The 13,610-nt window shown below is 42.4% G+C and overlaps 1 protein-coding gene across 1 annotated transcript in view; it reads left to right on the top strand.

Annotated features, from left to right (window-relative positions):
* Positions 1-11,866, top strand: part of LOC138259325 (avidin-like) — a 49,828-nt gene extending 37,962 nt beyond the window's left edge. Inside the window, exons 3-4 of the mRNA XM_069206961.1 lie at positions 2,774-2,894; positions 8,277-11,866. Of these exons, the coding sequence (XP_069063062.1) occupies positions 2,774-2,894; positions 8,277-8,316 (161 nt within the window). The 3' untranslated portion in view covers positions 8,317-11,866. The remainder of the gene's footprint in view (positions 1-2,773; positions 2,895-8,276) is intronic.
* Positions 11,867-13,610: the final 1,744 nt, after the last annotated feature.

Raw genomic sequence — 13,610 nt, 5'->3', positions numbered from 1 at the left:
ACTTGTTGGTTCATTAAGTGCCTTCCTCTTTTGAGTGCTATTGCTCATTAGTCACACTGTATACACCTAACTCACCTTTTGATTCTCCCACAAGACTTTTGAGCGTCTTCATCGATGGGCCAGAGATGTCAAATGCTTTCTTGGTTCTTTCATAAATCTTTGTACCCGTTGTTATCCATAGTAAGGACTGGTGAATTGTGAATGTTGCACCAAATGAACAAGGAGCAAATGAGCAAGCCACGTTCTTCCACCATGATTTTGAGAAAAACTGAGTAAAATGGTTCCTTTTATAATAGGAATTTCCCATGGATGGGCTAGTAAGCCAATAGGGTTTAATGGAATCTTTGAATGCTTTCATGGTGTGGCAGGAATGGCAGACACCCTATAATGCCATTGAGGAATCTGCATCCATGTAAGATTTCAGCCAGGCAGGAGCTGTTGTTGGGGCTTCATCTCTCTTTCAAGGGTTGGGCAAAAGATATGGGGTATGGACAAGCAGTACAGCCCTTTGCTCGGGTGCTCTTGGCCAGAACTTTTGTGTTGGTGTTGCATGTTGTGTGTTCCTCTGAAAAAATACATACCTAGGCTACAGTTGGCTGTGCATGGAGTGGGGGAGAAATGAGCACTGCAGGGATATGCGCGGGGACAAAATAGAGACAGCCGTTTCTGTGGCACAAGCTTAAGGGCACGCACACACTTCCCCATCCCTCTCTAGTGGAGGGCTGTCTCTCCTATTCAGCAATCCCCACCTCCCTGGAAAGGATTTCAGTGCTGTGGTAGGGAACCGATGCAGCACCCTTCCAAGCACTGGAGATTTGCTGAGCAGGCAAAGCAGGTGTTTGTTATCTCAATACAAAAATACAAATGGCCCTGACACACATGTGTTTTTTTTTCTGTTTGTTGTGGCCATTCTACATTTTGCCTAACTATGTCTGATGCACGCAGGGAAAATGAGTATTATTCACCCCGCTTGAAGACCATCACTGTGACCCAGAAGCCACCTGGTGAACAGGCTGCCAGGTCAGACATTCACATTTTGAGTGTTAATTATCTTTTTGCAAACACAAACATATCGAAGACTGAGAATACAATGCACTTTTTTCCCATACCAAAACGGGTGAGATAATGCAAAAAAATAGGAACTGCACTAAATGGAAACTCTACGGAAAATAATTATCAAAGCCAAGGCTCTAGCTTTAATGTGGCCACACATAAAAACACAGGCATTCACAAATGCTGTGTTGCATGCACAGATGCTCACAAATGCTGTTTATCACTTCAAGTCTTCCATTTTGGTTTTGCTAGGACAAATTAACAAAATGGATAGCTTTCTTTATATACTGCAGAATTCAGTGAAATAAACAGCCTCATGACTGTATGTACTTTTCAAATCCATAATAGTCCCTCATGCATTCGAATGGAAGCACTTCCTGGAAGCCCTGATAATACACCAAATATCCAACTGCATGCGGTGAGTGAGTAATACTCCTGTGGGTGGAGCCTAAACCACCTCTTTGTTTATTTTACAGAATTGGTAACAATGTGTCTCGCAGACAGTTGTGCTGTCAAGCCAGACCTAAAAGTGTGGAATGTTGGTACTGCAGTCAGATGCCCCTCTACATGCAAGCCACGGTCTTAAAAGACAATGGATCCAATGCGAGTATATAATCTAGCAACTGATATAGCAACGATTATGGGGCAGATTTAATAGTATTTGATGTAATGTATGGCAGCAAGACAACTAGCTGTGCTGCGTTAAATGGAGAGGGCAGGAATGTGCAATATCTATTATGTTGTGGCGCTTTCCTGCTCTCCCTCTGCATTAGGACACTTGTGGCTGCCAAGACCCAACACAGGCATCCTTTCACCATCGTGCAGGGTGCCCGCATAACGGCCTGGATTGTTTTGTGCAGGAAATAAACATATTTCTCCTTGTTATGCCTTCCTAAGTAGGTGTACCATTTTGACGCATTCCTAGGTTTACTACTATTAGAAAATCTGGATATGTGCCAAAAGCCATGGGTGGATGTGTGGGAACACCCACGCTTCTCCCATGGAACGCCTTCCCGAGGCAGAGGACGTAAGGCAGCTACTTGCGCTGCATTGTGCACGAAGAGCCACGCAAGATGGCTGTGCGTGGTATAGTAAATCTCACTTAAGGACTTACATTGCCCTTGCATCAGCTTTCATGACACAAGGGTAACACAAGACCTTTATAAATCTGGCATTAAATGACCTGCATCGGAAGACCTGATATCGGTAGGTTGCAAAATGGTTTCTGTTCAGGGACCCTAATTTTGGAATGGGCTCTAAGAACACCATCAAGAAGCGAAGGAACTGTTACGCATTAGGAAACAGATGAGACTTTTTCAAATAACTGGACTCCGTCAACTGTCAGTTTATATGTCATATGGACGCCAACCCTTGGAAACCTCATGGTTCTTGCCCTATGCAAGGAGACAAAATGAATCTGATGATGGCTTTCAATCAATCAACGGAAGGTTATTTATTTTATTGCAAGGGTTACCTTTGGCATCATAAGTTCAAAGGGCTCTAGTGAAACAGCGTGCAAACATGCAGCAGCATCACAAACTGATAGATGGGCCTAAGACCTGGGACTACGTGGGGGATGGGGCCTCTACCTCTGCTGGTTCAGTTATTTTCATTGATCCTTTCTGGGGGCTGAATCGTCCCAATAAATACTTAGTATAAAATTCAGAGTATACTAGAGGTAACGAAGATCTGGACTAACTTCACCCCTTTCCTTTGACAGCCACAACAACATCATTTGGAGGGCAGTGCTTCGTGGATCAGAATGGAAAAGAGGTGCTGAAGACCATGTGGCTTCTTAGAGACCATGCTGAAAAGTATAATGAGGACTGGAAAGCCACAAGGTGAGTGCACTGAGCCTTTCATTAGGAATCTGAGTCTAGGGCACCGTAAGAGCGACAGATACAGATTCAGGTTACTGCAGCCGGTGAGCCTGCAGATGGGTTCAGGAGATGAATTGGAATAGTGCAATCTATAAAAACACAAAATGTTGTCCACAAGCAAAGGATTTACTGGTGGAGTGGAGAGGCGCTCCTGGGAGGAGGTAACAGTCACGCTGCATTCATAAGATTGTAGCCTTCGCTTTTGTAATCAGAGGAATAAACCAAAATCCGAAATTGTACATGAACATTCATAGTACGTCTATGATGGTCACCAGGGCCCAGGAAACCCTCTGTCATTCTCGTGGTGCAATGAAAACACAATAGGCAAATATTTATATACAGAAAGCTCTCCTGGTACAGCAGGAAATAAGACACATAGCGTATCAGTGGGTGCCGGTAAGACAACTACATTTGATGACAGAACACGTATATAAGTTTCTAGACAGGACCGGTACCAAAAGATTGCCAGAAAGCCCAAGCACAAGAGGGCAGATGTATTAAAAAAAATATGTACCATGTAAGATTATTTTCACATTATCACAGAGCTAGGAGTTATGGCTTAAAACCAACAAACTAACCCTTCAGGATATTTAGCAACAGTGACATTCACTAGGGCAACAGAATTTACTGGGAAAATCATGGTAAACACTATCGAGCAACAGGTAATCATGACACGCAAAACATATTTACGGAAAAGAGAAAACAGCCGTACCGTGGAGAGAAATGCACCAGGTCTGCAGAACAACAGAGCACAGTACCAACTGGCTTTCAGATCTTGAAGGCAAACACCAACTCGGGGTCAGCTCCACATAGTAGTCAAGTTTGTACTACCTCCAGGCAAATGCATGACTTGAGACCAGTTGATAAACTTCTATCCTACAGTCATTATCAAACCACAATTACTATTAGGGAAAAAACGCACGACCATACAGGTAGGATGCCAACAAAGGCCCACACTACTAAGAACTCCACCAAACTACCTCCATCTAAAATGATAAAACTCGAACTTTTCAAGGAATTCGAGCAAAATTGCCTCTGCCAGACTCTCGTCAAAGACATTCTGACTGCCAATGGCCTATTACATGCTACCCAAACCCAAATTTACCACCACCCCCAAAAGTTCAGCATTTATGTCAGTAATCTTATTTCCTTCATCCAAACACCCACACTGAATATGCCATTTAACATCTACATCAAAATCATCGCTGTATCTTCTTATCCAGTGGCCCATCACCAGGCTGTCCTCCGCCTCCTTTTCTTATATTCATAATCCTGTTAGTATGTACAGTGATGTGTCTGCAAGGCATTATATGTGGCACTGGAGTAAAGTCAACAAATGGAGACTAAGTAAATCTCACATACCTTCAGTATAAAAAAAATAGAAACTGCTTTAGGCAGAGTCCAGGATACATGCTTATATTGCTCCCCACAATAAACTCAGCTTGGCCAGTAGATGGATAATACAACAGCAAAGGCTCCAACAGCTACCGTTGTAAGAGCAGGTCACAGGAATACAATTCCTAAACTTAAGAACAAGCTCAACCGAGTTCAGAGAGCACAACCTTCCAAGTAAGCCTTGGGAAAAGGTGCAGGACTCGGAGCAGTGTGCATGTAATGACACTACCTTTAAATGAGACACACCACACCTACCTTTAAAAATGCAGCATAAATCATACACCTTCCCAACTAATATCCCCCCACCCTCCCAAACTCTTATAGCCTAACAAAGCTTGGCACTAATTGCTTCAGAACTTTTACGAACTGTACTCAACTTACGAAAGACAACTTAATACCTAACATAGGGCAGACTTCAAAGCCTCACAATTTTTTGCTGTGTTCATACTGATGACTCCTATGGTCCCTAAAAAGGTGACTTGTGAGGATTCATACGTATTCTTACACATTGCACTACATTGATGTAAAATTATCTAGAATGTTCATCAATATCAGTTAATGAGTGAGCAACCCTTCTGCTGATGTCTTAACCCCTATTATGTCTATCAGGCTGCCTAATGATGGATTCACTGCTACCAACAGAAGAATCAGTTTTGTGTGCACGAACCAGCATTTCTTTGGAGAAACATATCTCTGAAATGGGTCACACGTTTGAGACCAGGGTACGGGCAGAGATGGTTCTCCGAAAATGTGACACCACTGGAATTTGACGGAATCTTGTCTTTCATTGTGGATCTGGAGAGGCAAGTGATGGGAATTGCCTTCCCTGTCTATCATTCGTATTCTTGGCAGAAAACAAGTATGCAGTCAACACTGGGAAAGTCATATCACTTTCTTGTTCATCACTGTAGGCCATGTTGCACAGCAGCTTGAGCTACTGTGCAACTGCAAAGTGTAAAAAAATACAAAACAAAAAAAAACAGTGACAAAGCCAATTGATGTCACATATGTGTGATCTATTTGCTTGGCCAATGCTTGTTATAACATAGCGTCTAAGAGGCAGCAAATTACAGAAGTAGAATTAAAAGGGTGACCCTTAGATGTCAAGATGATCTACGAGGTATGTATTTTCTTCTTCGACAGCAAAGACCTTCCTATGTCGAGTATAAACAATTATGTGCCAGTGTTAGCCATGTGTGCCCAGCTTAACATTGTGCATCAGTCAGAGGACATGTGATTGTTCCTATTAATGCTTAATTCCCCGAGAGATGTGTACAATAACATAATGTTCGTTTTTGCAGCTTTATGTAGTGTGAACCTGGCCCAAGGGAATTCGAGCACTTTACATGAGCACCAGTTACATTACTCCTGGCCAAATTCCTATATAGGCAACGGGAGATTAATGGTTTGATTTAGATGTTGGAGGAGGGAATACTCTGTCACAAACGTGACAGATATCCCGTCAGATATCCCTATAGGATAGAATCGGATCGTAATATGGCAGACAGGATACCTTTCACGTTGGTGACTGAGTATTCCCCTCCACCATTTCTTTAGTGATTTGCCCAGAATCACAGGATGCTGAGCCGATGCTGAGACTTAAACCTGGTTTCTCAATTTCAGCGTCAGCAACTCTGGCTATAATGCCACCCCCTCTCTCTCAATTGTTTCATACATTGAATCTGCACACCCTAGATATTAATTAACAAATATATAATTACTCTTGTATAGAAGTATAGTCTTGTACACGTCTATGGTTTATTTGAAGAAAATGCAAATAAAAACTGCTAAAAAATTGTGCACCAACTATTAATAGTGGCCACACCAGCATAAGTTGCACCGATCTCCAAATCGTTTTCACCCAGATAAAACATTGTGTGCTTGGTACACACTGATTTTGGACAGTACAAATATGCCCGGTAAAAACACTGCTCTTCATATAAACATTGCAAGCACTGAGTGCGCCCGGTATATACATTGTGTACCAGCTATAAATCCACTATAATCAGCATGCCCAGTATGTGCCAGGGACAAATATTGTGTGTTATGCACACACGTTGTGTGCCGATTACAAAACAATATTCTCTTCAGCCAAACGTGAGCGCGTTATATTATTGTGTGTATTAAGAACTTTGTGTGCCTAGGACAAGGAAAGTGCACTTTGTAGCAATGTTCCTTACTTAACAACCAGTTTGTGTGCCTCATTTAGAAACGTGAAATTACAAGACGTAGAGCAACCATTAAAGCCATAAAAAGGTACATTCCCCCAGGCACCGCCTGGCAGCAGAGTGAGCAGAGTTGAGAGCTATCTGGAGTGAATTAAGGGGGAGTAGAAGGATGGAAGAAGAAGTGGTACCTCAATCACAGCGCGAGCAGTGTTCGGACACTAATTGAGTTCAAGCAATCTGTGCTTGGTCCGTGCTCCGCAGAAAGGAAAGAGTGACGCATAGTCTGTGCTGCCCAATTAGGAGGCATCAGACAAGTGTCAAAGAGGTCAATGAATGGCAAACAATGGGCTGGCTGAAAGCCTCTTTTTATACACAATCGTCTCACAAGCGAGACCGCATGTGCAAGTGGCACCTGCGCTGTCGCAGGCTCTACCTAGAAAGACCCCTATAATAGAAGTCTTCAGAAATGACAGAGTCAGTTCCTCGTTTGAGCTGGTCGTTGCAGGTGAGCCCCACTGGCTCTTGTTTTTTGGGACTGGCACTAATTTCTCCTCATCAGACTTTGACCCATAGCTAGAGAGAGAAAAACAGAAATGGAGGAAAAAGGGAGGAAGAGAAAGAAAGAAAGAAAAGCAGTGACAAAAAGAAAACGGACATGAAAAAGAATGTGAAATATTGAGCTAAAGGGGCAGGGAGTGGATGGTGGTGGATGAAAGAGACAGCAGGTAGAATCAAGACTAGGCAGCCTTGGTATTCTGCACCCCTGGCCTTTGATTGTACCAGCTATAGTCATCTGGGCCCTGGCACTTATTCTTTTACAAATCAAGCACTGGACAGAATCATTCTTCCCACATGCAGAGAGTTGTCTTTGGCATGTGGAGGACATTTGGGAGGCCAGCCTCTCCAACAACATGCTGTCTGTGCAAATGTCTCATGATGGAAGAGCTAGTGATAGCTCCACTGTCCTAGTAGCTGTGGCTCCATGATTACTGAGAAGGGAGAGGGAATTCAGAGGTGAGGGTACAAAACAACCTCCAAATTTTGACAGATGTCCTTCTACTGCTCGCCTCAAAATGAGGACCTCAGTGTTTGGGGCAAGGGACTCAGCTGATATGTGACTGCATTAAGACAAAAACCAAATATGAGGTGAGTCAGGACTTCAGAAATTTGGCCACTTCCCGACACACTTTTCATCCATACTCTCTATGAGCCCAAGTAGGGAGGGAAAAAAAGGTGTTGAGAATGAGTTGTAGAGAAAAAGAAGGAACACAGGAAAGACTGCTGCGTTACAAATAACTGGACCTCATGGAGAATGCAGTTTGCAGTGTAATAGCAGTTTTAGGTAAATGTATATGTACTCTATTTAAGGATAAAGCAGTAGGACACATTGTGAAATCACTGTGGATGCTCTTATGTGCAGTTTGGAAATAGTGGAAGGTTTTAGAAACAAAGTGGGTACAGGATGATGGTGGTGGAATTCATTTTGAGTACCAAGAAGTTCTTTGCAAGTGCAATGTGATTCAGCTAACTGTATATGGGCAAGTATAGATTTACGATTCTTAATTCCAGATCTTCTCACCTTGATGAAATAGCGGTAGTCAAAACGTGGACTCGATATTTTTTATGTGGATATTTTTGACAGGGATACTGTGACCTGGGTGTTGCATGCAATTTCACCATACATCTTGTAAAGGCGAACCTGCAAGTTGGCATCTGTGAGTTTCTACTATTAAAAGATCGACTTGACACAACAACTCTTGTTGTTTTATTCTTTATCCAGAGTTGGGACCAATGTCTTCACCAGAGCAGCAAAACGATGAGTCTCCTGGAGCAGTGGAATGAAAAATGCACAGCTAATGGGATTACCTTGCAGTCTCTCACCCAAAGGATGTACAACAGCTTATTACACCATTGAAGAGCACAAGACCACTATTTAGATATTCTGTAATAAGTTGGCTATTCATATTTCACCTATGTTACCCTTCATCTTTACGAGTTCCCTTCTTCTTGGTGATTAAGCTACCACCACTAAGATTACACACTCTTCTTGGAGAATGGGCTCTACCCAAATCCTATTCCTGAAAAACTGTTTATTTGTGTCTTTGTGACAATGCCAGATATCTAACTCCCATCAGAGTCCCTATATATGTAACTAACTCTTCTGTGTACCATATGGAATACCCATATCATTGCCCATCCTACAGCCCTCTTCTCTATACGTGACTCACTGGATAATCTAGAAAACCCTTTTCTATACTAACTCAATGTATTATTGGTATTGTGAAATGCTCTATTTCTATGTACCTAGGTTTGCATTATGTAAGTACTGTAAATTAATTAATCTGGACATGTTACTTCGCATTCTCTCACCCTAGTTTTCATGAGGCTCTACATAGTCTGAAGATTACTATTATTTCCTCTGTGTTAAACTCGCTGTACAGAACAACACACGCCATTAAGTATTCGTTTTTATTGAAGTTGTACAGTACTACTTAGGTTGGCGTTTCAGAAAGATCATTACCTGGATAGGAGAGACTAATACTTCCAGCCCAAAAAGCAGATGGCCTCTTACATATCCCTAAATTGTGAAAGTTTTGGTGTGTCTCGGGGTATTTCCTCAAAATGCTCCTTAGGTTCCTATCACATACTTTTCAGAAAAATCCATCATGAGTCATAGTATGTAGAGGGATGTATGGGAGTGTCAGTAGTACCTAAGCACAACCTCCTACCTCCTTAATTCCATATGTCCAGTTATCGGAGAGCCGCTGGCGCTCACTGATTCCTGTTCCTCTACAAGTTTGTGCTACTTGTGGTGATTAAACATGCATCTTTGGTTTGCCTCTAACCTCCACTTGTGGTATAATCTACTACACAACAATGTTTTGTCCCAGCCTTTTGTGACAGAAATGGAGCTAGCATGTGGTTCTCTAGTCCTGATGGTGCCGTTGGGGGCCTCAGGGCAGATTAGCCCCTTTTGGCCACTATGGCCCACTGAGAAGCTACAACTACTATTGTCCATTATAAGTACTGCCCACCTCTGCTATTGTCCTGTATATTCCCTGACAGAAAGCAACCCCCTTGTGCTCTCACACTGAATCGAAGTCTACCGTACCAGGGAGTAAAACCTGCTGCTCCACCCTCTGTGAAAAGGCAGGTGCCATAGTAGGACTCCTGATGGAGGAGCTGTCCACCAGGTGGTTGCTTCATTCTCTTTATCCGACTACAGAAGAGGACTTGTATTAGAAAGATTATTTATTTTCGGCTTGCAGTTCCTGGCGCTTGTCAATGATGGTAGGTCAGACAAAAAAGTCACAGAAGACATTGTGGTTTTGAGCAGGCCCAGCTTTAGCCACGGTGGTGCTCGCTGCAACAGTCTTTGTTGGCGTCCCTCCAATGACTTCCTTGTTTCATAGGTTCCCTGACTACCACTCTTCAATAGTGCCCCTCATGTCTCCTTAGCCCCTATCTCACATTCATTTTATAGCTCTACTCGCCCCAATTTTGACTGTGATAGCTCCCCACATCACAAACATATTATACAGAGACAATCGCACAAGTGTGTAAATTAATGTATAGGAAATGTAACGTAAGACAATGAGGACTATAAGGTGTAAGTGCCACATGTCATCCTTACTTGTAAGCATTATGGGGGTAAATATGACCCTGGCGGTCGGTGTAAATTTTGCGGTAGTACCGCCAACAGGCTGGCGGTACATACTGCCACATTATGACATTGGCAGGTTGGCTAAAGCCAACCTGCCAATGTACCACACCGACCGCCATGGCAGTAGCAGCTGCCAGGCTGGAGATAACACTCTTCAACCCTGTGGCTGCAACTGTCCCCGCGGCCGCGTTATGACCGTGCCTACCACCATGGTTTTAAACCATGGCAGTAAGCCCTACCAGTGACAGGGAATTCCTTCCCTGTCACTGGTAGAAGAACCACCCACCACCCCCCAACAATCCCCAGACATAAATTCACGCTCCCCCCTTTCAATCCTCCCCCCAAAACACGCACACTCACAGACACATACCACGCATTCACACACTCACACAGGCATACACGCATGCATCCATTCATTCACGCACACATCCGTACACACATTCAAACTGACACACAGACACGCATTCACATTTCCATTCATTTGCGCATTCTCACACATGCACACACACGCAAACATTACACACTCATTCACATTCACGCACACACTCACACATTCATGCACACACCCCAAAAAACACACACACCACAACCCCCACACCCCACCCCTATCAGAAACCCGACTTACCTACATCCAGGGGGTCTTCCGGCAGGGGACGGGACAGGGCTCTGCTACCGCCAGCAGAACACCGCCAAGCCATATCATTTGTCATAATACTGCTGGCGGCGGTCTACTGGTGTATGTTTGTGTCCCACAAACATAACATAATGATTGAAGTCTCGAAGTAATAAAAGTGAACCCTTTTAGAAACTGTAGAATAACTAACGTTTTAGGGGAAAACAATAAATTCTAAACCTATGTCTTTCAAATTGCATGCAGCACTTTGATGCCAGATCATATCTCAATGTGCTATATTAGAAGGATTGCTATTTATGAACGTCAAGTATCAAAAGTATCTCTGTGACAAAAGCAACATCCCATTGAGCTATCTACACAAAATTCTTATCTGTGATCTTCATGCCACATGTTGTGCTTTGCAGCAGGTACATTAACCCTCTGTGCTACTATATCATGAGTGAAAAGTGTGACTAGACAAATTACAGATCTCTCCTTCAAGTGCATTAACCACCAGGGTTATCATGCCTATATGATTATCTACTGAAAGATCTCTGCAGGCTGCTCCTATATCAGTTCAAACTGTCATGATGAGGGTAACCATGGTGGCTGGTGCGACGGCACTGGTCACACTGCTCTAAAACCAGCACTGGAATTAAGTGCATTCAATAAATACAGCCAAGGAAAGCAACAGGTTTACTTTACTGTTTTATTTTCCTCCATTGTATTTTATTGTCTGCAATTTATTACAATGAAACACCTTAATACATTATGCAAAGTTACCTAAGAAAATCATACTTGACTGTTTGATTAGTTTTTTACTTTGTTAAAGGTTTGTATCTCTGAATTTCTACCACAAAAATGTTGTTATAGAAATACCATATCAGGAATAATGACCTCAAAAATATTGTGAAGGTAGGGTATATATTCAGAAATTTAGATTTACTATACTTAACTTTATATATATATATATATATTTAGGACTAAATATTCTGTTACTATGCGCTGTTAAAGGATATGGAAATTGTATTATTCTAAGTAATTCTGTATGTTTAGTTTTTTTGTAAACGAACAATAAACACAAATTTGAATGAATTGTGCAATAACTTTGTGTTCTCTTTTAAAAAAAAAAAGAATGTGTTTTACTGTGAGTAAATGCGACTGAAGGAAACAATCAATGATTTCCATTTTTAGAACATTCAGGAGAATTTTTCTCACTAGAAGAGTCATCCGAGAACAAGCAAGCATTTCTGCTCAGGAGTGGGTTTATTTTCAACTTGAAGGAACTGATCACTATTAGGTTAGCATAAAACAGTTCATTATATAAGGCAAACCATCATGGTGTAACCCGCACCAGTTTTATATGTGCTGCTTTGGAACCTTATACTCCATTAGAACTTTGAGTAGTGGGCTATCTTTCTCTTCAAGGAGAGGATACTGTTGGGATGCACTAATTTTCTTGCTCAGAATCAACAGGAATAGTTAATTTTTCCATGTCACCATCCCAGACAGTGACCATATACACAGGGATACTAGGGACAGTAGTAGAACCAGGGGAAGTGGATTGGGATAAACTAGAGAACAGAGACGCGGGACTCCACCACTGGGACTCATCACTTCTGTTGGTCAGGGACATCTGCAGGATGTATTGGATATCTTCTTACGTAATTTGTTGCAAAGAGTTCTCTGATTAATTGTACTGTGAATGAATATACTTTAGTAATATCTCTGTTTAACCAACTCTCTGTACTTTTATGCAAAACATGTAATTCCTGAAATCTAGATACATGAAGAATAGTATCCTAAATATAAATACTCGCACTCCGCCCTAAGATTTAAATAACTACCTCAAGTTTTGTCACTGTGCACTCTCAGTTATAATTTCAACTTGACTCCTGTAAGACTGCATCAATATCCTCTGTTCCCTATTCTTGGCAATTCATATGTTCATACTAGAACTCTAATGAATAAGTTACTTCCTTCAGTCCTGAATATCCCCAGGAACAAGACTGGATCCGGAGAATTTTACAGCAGCGCTCCAACATGCCGACAGATAGCACCATGTAGCTCTGCCATGACTCATTCCAACCCAGAACTGATAGAGCTGAGCCACATAATAGTGCCATATCTCCGCGCTGACATCAGTTTCTCAATCTTTCTCCTTCTGATCTGTCAGACGTGGAGCACTTTAAACAAATTGCAGTTGACAATATGCCAAATCTAACCTAAACTTTATTATGATGTTTAGGGATCCTCTCCACAGAATGAGACGGTAAGAGGACAGTGAGGAATCTGCATTTAGAAGTAGTGTCAACCAGAAAGAACATTATGTAAATAAGTAAAAAAAAATTCTGATGATAATTCTAACTGCAGATTCCTACCTTTCGAAATAATACCATAGTAGTATCTCCCAAAGGTGAAGGGTCTGGGCACTGGACTCATATTAGGAAGTCTTGCGGGACTGAACAGAGAAAATTGCCCCACTGTCAGCCCTGACCAGCAAGGCAGCAGTGTTTAGTGAGTGTGTGCACCACGCCCAAGTCGCATCCTGGCAGATGTCTAGAACCAGCACCTTCCTTGCAATTGCCATTGTGGCTGCTGTGGCTCTTGTGGATTGAGCCCATAGGCCCTCATGGGATGGCACACTTGAGATGCAGGGGACTATCCAACTTGACAAGGTCCTTTTCCGCACCACCTTCCCCTTCTTTGCTGCAGAGAATTATTCAAAGACATGATCAGCCACACAATAGTCGTTTGTAGAGTACCTGTTAAACCTGAACATTCTTTCAGAGTCAAGCCAAAGGAGCCTTGCCCCCTCTTTTGCAGGGTAATAGAAT

The sequence above is a fragment of the Pleurodeles waltl genome, chromosome 9 (assembly GCF_031143425.1).
Source record: "Pleurodeles waltl isolate 20211129_DDA chromosome 9, aPleWal1.hap1.20221129, whole genome shotgun sequence".
In the NCBI taxonomy this organism is placed as follows: domain Eukaryota; kingdom Metazoa; phylum Chordata; class Amphibia; order Caudata; family Salamandridae; genus Pleurodeles; species Pleurodeles waltl.
Note: the sequence above shows the minus strand (reverse complement) of the source record. Positions and strands in the feature narration are given on the sequence as shown.